Genomic DNA, 4,394 nt, shown 5'->3' with positions numbered 1-4,394 from the left:
GGCGGCGCTGGGACGCTGTCCCACAGCTACCGGTATGAGGTCTGTCTCACTGGCGACTCTGGGACCCGCGATTTCAAATTCTTGAAATCGATTGTCCCCGACTTTCTTGGTCAGGATTCAGGAAGGGCTAGTGATGAAAACGAGAGTGTCAGGAATAGCTTTGAATTCAGTTAAGCATTATTAAGGATCTACTGAGCTTGGGCTCAGTTGATTTGTGGAAGGCCCCGTTTTTATTGCTTTGCCTTTTAGTGATTTATAAAAATTCAACAAAGTAATTATCTTAGTCCAATTATGTCCGTATTACTGGGTCTATATTGATCGCGGTGGGTGGTAGTATAATGGATGTGCATTTTCTACGAATTCCTACTTTGATTAGTATCGCTGTAACTTAAAGTGTGAATGTAAATATTTTCAAGAATATTCCACTTTTAAACTAGATCTCCTTCACTCATACCCACCATGCCCAGTTTCTAGGTGATTTTGAAGTTCTTCATTCTGAAATGTTTACTGTTCTTATATGGGTTATATTTTTCCAGCCTCAAATGTTTGTGTTTGTTATATATTCTTTCAGGCTACTGTAACTTTTATCCCATGAAGTCACACTGGCTAAACCATTTTCATAAATATATTGGTGAATAACCTAGCAAGCCTGCCCTGTTTATCTAAATACATACTTTAAAGTATGTATTCAAAATATGAAAATTGACACTTTAGACACTGTGAGAACCTAAACTTTTGGATTCTACATTTTTATGCTTAATAAATTTTTACAAAATTTACTAAGCCAGACAGGGTACTGTAATCTCAGCTACTCAGGAGGCTAACAAGGGAAGATCAAAAGTTTGAATCCAGCCTGGGTAATTTAGCAAGACCCTTCTCAAAATAAAAATTAAAATGAAAAGGGTTGAGAATGTATCCAGCACTCTCTGGCTTCAATCCCAAGTAATGGGGAAAATCACTCACTAATATTCTAAAATGCCAAAGTAGTACATGTCTAGTGACTTTCAAAAGTATAATTTTTCATATTTTCTATTTAAATGGTCCTTTTAAATCCTCTGCTTATTCTAATCTCCCATTAATATGTTTCAAACTAACTCAGCACATCATTAAAATGAAAAAAAGTCTATGAGAGGACATGTCTTTGTCGTTTTAGCAACTTTCAATGTAGCTTGGCACGGCATTTTTAAGAATTTTCTGGTGAATTTAGAATTTGATTAGAAACAAGCCTTTGTACAGTGGGGGGTGTATTTACATCCATGCACTCCTTTTTTTATTTGGTATTGATTACTTCTATTTTTCCAACTGCCTGGACTTTTCAGTATATTTTTATAAAACATTCTTGAGTTATTCTGATCACTATGTTACCCCCTTATTGCATGATTAACACAGCTACTAGAACATTTTGAGTTCTTAATAAAATTTGTTAAGGGCTGGGGATGTGGCTCAGCAGTACCTCACCTGCCTGGTGAGTGCAAGATCTTGTTTGATCTCTGGTACCAAAAATATTTAATTAATTAAGTTTTAAATGACTGAAAGAGTATTTCACCTTGATATATTAATATTTAAAAACACTAAAATACTTAATGAAAATTTTAACTGGAATTAAGCACCTCGATGAACAATTATATAATTTTGTTTTAATTGAACTGTTCAGTTACTCAAACATTATGTAATTATTTTCCCCTGTCTTTCCTTCAACACATCCTTTCTTTTTCCTCTTAAGGTTTAATTTCATACTTTTGTCCTATTCACAGGTCTAGGGAATACAGACAGGGAATTCATGGTACTCCATTTTATAATTTAAGTATACTTACATAGTTTTTTGTAGATGACTCTTACAAATTTCTTCATTTTTTGCAATTTAATTTCTTGATTAATGTTGAAAACAAATTTTAATTCTTAATGTCATTTACCTTATCTTTAAATTTTCTCATTTTGTGCAAATTTGAATGAGACATGCTATTAAAATTAAAATATGAATTTTGAAGATCTCATTTTGAAATTAGTAATATAGAGCAATTTATTGGTATTGAAAATCTCTGATCAGCCAAATAATTTCCTGTAGAATCTTGGATAAGTCACATTTCTCCCTCTTCCTCTGCCCCATGATAACAGCGATTTCAGTAGTTTACAATTATGATAAAATAAAATAAAATAAAATGAAGTATAAATGCTGCTATTTTTGGTGTCACTGTTAAGAGTTTACATTCCTGATAATTACCAAATACATTTTATTCAGCTAGAGGACATTGCCTCCCTATGTTTTGTTTATTTAAGTCATGTGACAGGAGAAACTATTACAGTAGCATCGGCTGGGTTTGCTAAAAGGAATAGAAATATAACAAAAAATAAAAATAAAAAATATACTATATCTGCAAACTTTTTCCAAGATTTTAAAGCTGGAAGTGAACGCATGGTGGCGCTGTTGACTAAAAAAAGCGAATCTACCATAGACTGCTAATAATACTACTCTGACATACACACGGATCTAGTGCGGTAGTGCGGTAAACTAGGGGTTGAGCCTGGGCAGATTTTTAAACAAGCAAATCTGATTCTCTGGAAGAGACTATTTGCTAAGTTGGACATAAAAGCCTTTTCGCTCCCCTGTGGTGTCCGAGATTTGACTTGGCGATATTCCTTGGAAGAACATGGTAGACTGTACAATGGAGACCAGAAAGGAGCATTTTCTTACACAAAGGCAAGTCTTGCTTCTCTTTGTTTTACTGGGTGGGTCTGTGGCTGAGTCCCTGTTCAGACGCTATTCTGTGGCTGAGGAAAAAGGGAGGGGCTTTTTAATAGCGAATCTGGCAAAAGATCTGGGGCTGAGGGTAGAGGAATTGGCCGAAAGGGGAACGCAAGTTGTTTCCAAAGGGAACAAACTGCTTTTTCAGCTCAGTTATGAAACTGGTGATTTACTCCTAAATAAGAAATTGGACCGGGAGGAGTTATGCGGTTCCAGAGAGCCATGTATACTGCATTTTCAGGTATTACTGCATAACCCTTTGCAGTTTATTACAAATGAACTCCAGGTCATAGATGTAAATGACCATTCTCCTGTATTCTTTGAAAATGAAATGGAGCTGAAAATCCTAGAAAGCTCTTCACCAGGGACAGTGATTTCTTTGGGAAATGCTGAGGACTTGGATGTGGGAACAAACAGTCTTCAAAACTACACTATCTCGCCCAATTCTCATTTCCACGTTCTCACACGCAGTCGGAGGGATGGAAGGAAGTACCCAGAATTAGTGTTGGACAAAGCCCTGGATAGGGAGGAGCTGCCTGAGCTCAGTTTAACGCTCACAGCGCTGGATGGAGGCTCGCCACCACGGTCTGGAACAGCCCAGATTCATATCCGGGTCTCAGACATAAATGACAATGCCCCAGAATTCGAACAATCGCTCTACGAAGTTCAGATTCCAGAGAACAGTCCTGTTGATTCTGTCATTCTCACGGTCTCAGCTTCTGATTTAGATACAGAAAATTTTGGGGCAATATCATATGCATTTTTTCATGCTTCTGAAGAAATTCTCAAAACTTTTAAACTAAATCCTATTACGGGTGATATACAACTAATCAAATACTTGAATTTTGAAGAAATTAATAATTATGAAGTCGACATAGAGGCCAAAGATGGTGGGGGTCTTTCGGGAAAATCCACAGTCATAGTTCAAGTAGTTGACGTGAATGACAACCCACCAGAACTGACTTTGTCCTCAGTTAACAGCCCTATCCCTGAGAACTCTGCAGAGACTGTGGTGGCTGTTTTCAGTGTTTCTGATCTAGACTCTGGTGACAATGGAAGAGTAAAGTGCTCCATACAGAACAATCTCCCTTTCATCCTGAAACCATATATAGAGAATTTTTACACAATTGTGTCTGAAGAAGCCCTGGACCGAGAGAGCAGATCTGAGTACAACATCACCATCACGGTCACCGACTTGGGCACACCCAGGCTGAGAACCCAGCACAACCTAACCGTGCAGAGACTGGTGGCTGTTTTCAGTGTTTCTGATCTAGACTCTGGTGACAATGGAAGAGTAAAGTGCTCCATACAGAACAATCTCCCTTTCATCCTGAAACCATATATAGAGAATTTTTACACAATTGTGTCTGAAGAAAACCTGGACCGAGAGAGCAGATCTGAGTACAACATCACCATCACGGTCACCGACTTGGGCACACCCAGGCTGAGAACCCAGCACAACCTAACCGTGCAGGTCTCCGACGTCAACGACAACGCCCCGACCTTCACCCAGGCCTCCTACACCCTGCTGGTCCCCGAGAACAACAGCCCCGCCCTGCACATCGGCACCGTCAGCGCCACGGACAGAGACTCGGGCGCCAACGCCCAGCTCACCTACTCGCTGCTGCCGCCCCGAGACCCGCAGCCCGGC

General features: G+C 38.9%; 2 protein-coding genes across 2 annotated transcripts in view; both read left to right on the top strand.

Annotated features, from left to right (window-relative positions):
* Pcdhb2 (protocadherin beta 2) overlaps positions 1 to 1,218 on the top strand; it is a 4,031-nt gene extending 2,813 nt beyond the window's left edge. The window contains exon 2 of the mRNA XM_010613922.2: positions 1,154 to 1,218. Coding sequence (XP_010612224.1) covers positions 1,154 to 1,218 — 65 coding nt within the window. The remainder of the gene's footprint in view (positions 1 to 1,153) is intronic.
* A 918-nt stretch (positions 1,219 to 2,136) lies between these two features.
* LOC109117723 (protocadherin beta-3) overlaps positions 2,137 to 4,394 on the top strand; it is a 37,830-nt gene continuing 35,572 nt past the window's right edge. The window contains exon 1 of the mRNA XM_033765570.1: positions 2,137 to 4,382. Within this exon, the coding sequence (XP_033621461.1) occupies positions 2,649 to 4,382 (1,734 nt within the window). The 5' untranslated portion in view covers positions 2,137 to 2,648. The remainder of the gene's footprint in view (positions 4,383 to 4,394) is intronic.

This window comes from Fukomys damarensis, unplaced genomic scaffold (assembly GCF_012274545.1).
Source record: "Fukomys damarensis isolate Sample0158 unplaced genomic scaffold, DMR_v1.0_HiC HiC_scaffold_3, whole genome shotgun sequence".
Taxonomy (NCBI): domain Eukaryota; kingdom Metazoa; phylum Chordata; class Mammalia; order Rodentia; family Bathyergidae; genus Fukomys; species Fukomys damarensis.
Note: the sequence above shows the minus strand (reverse complement) of the source record. Positions and strands in the feature narration are given on the sequence as shown.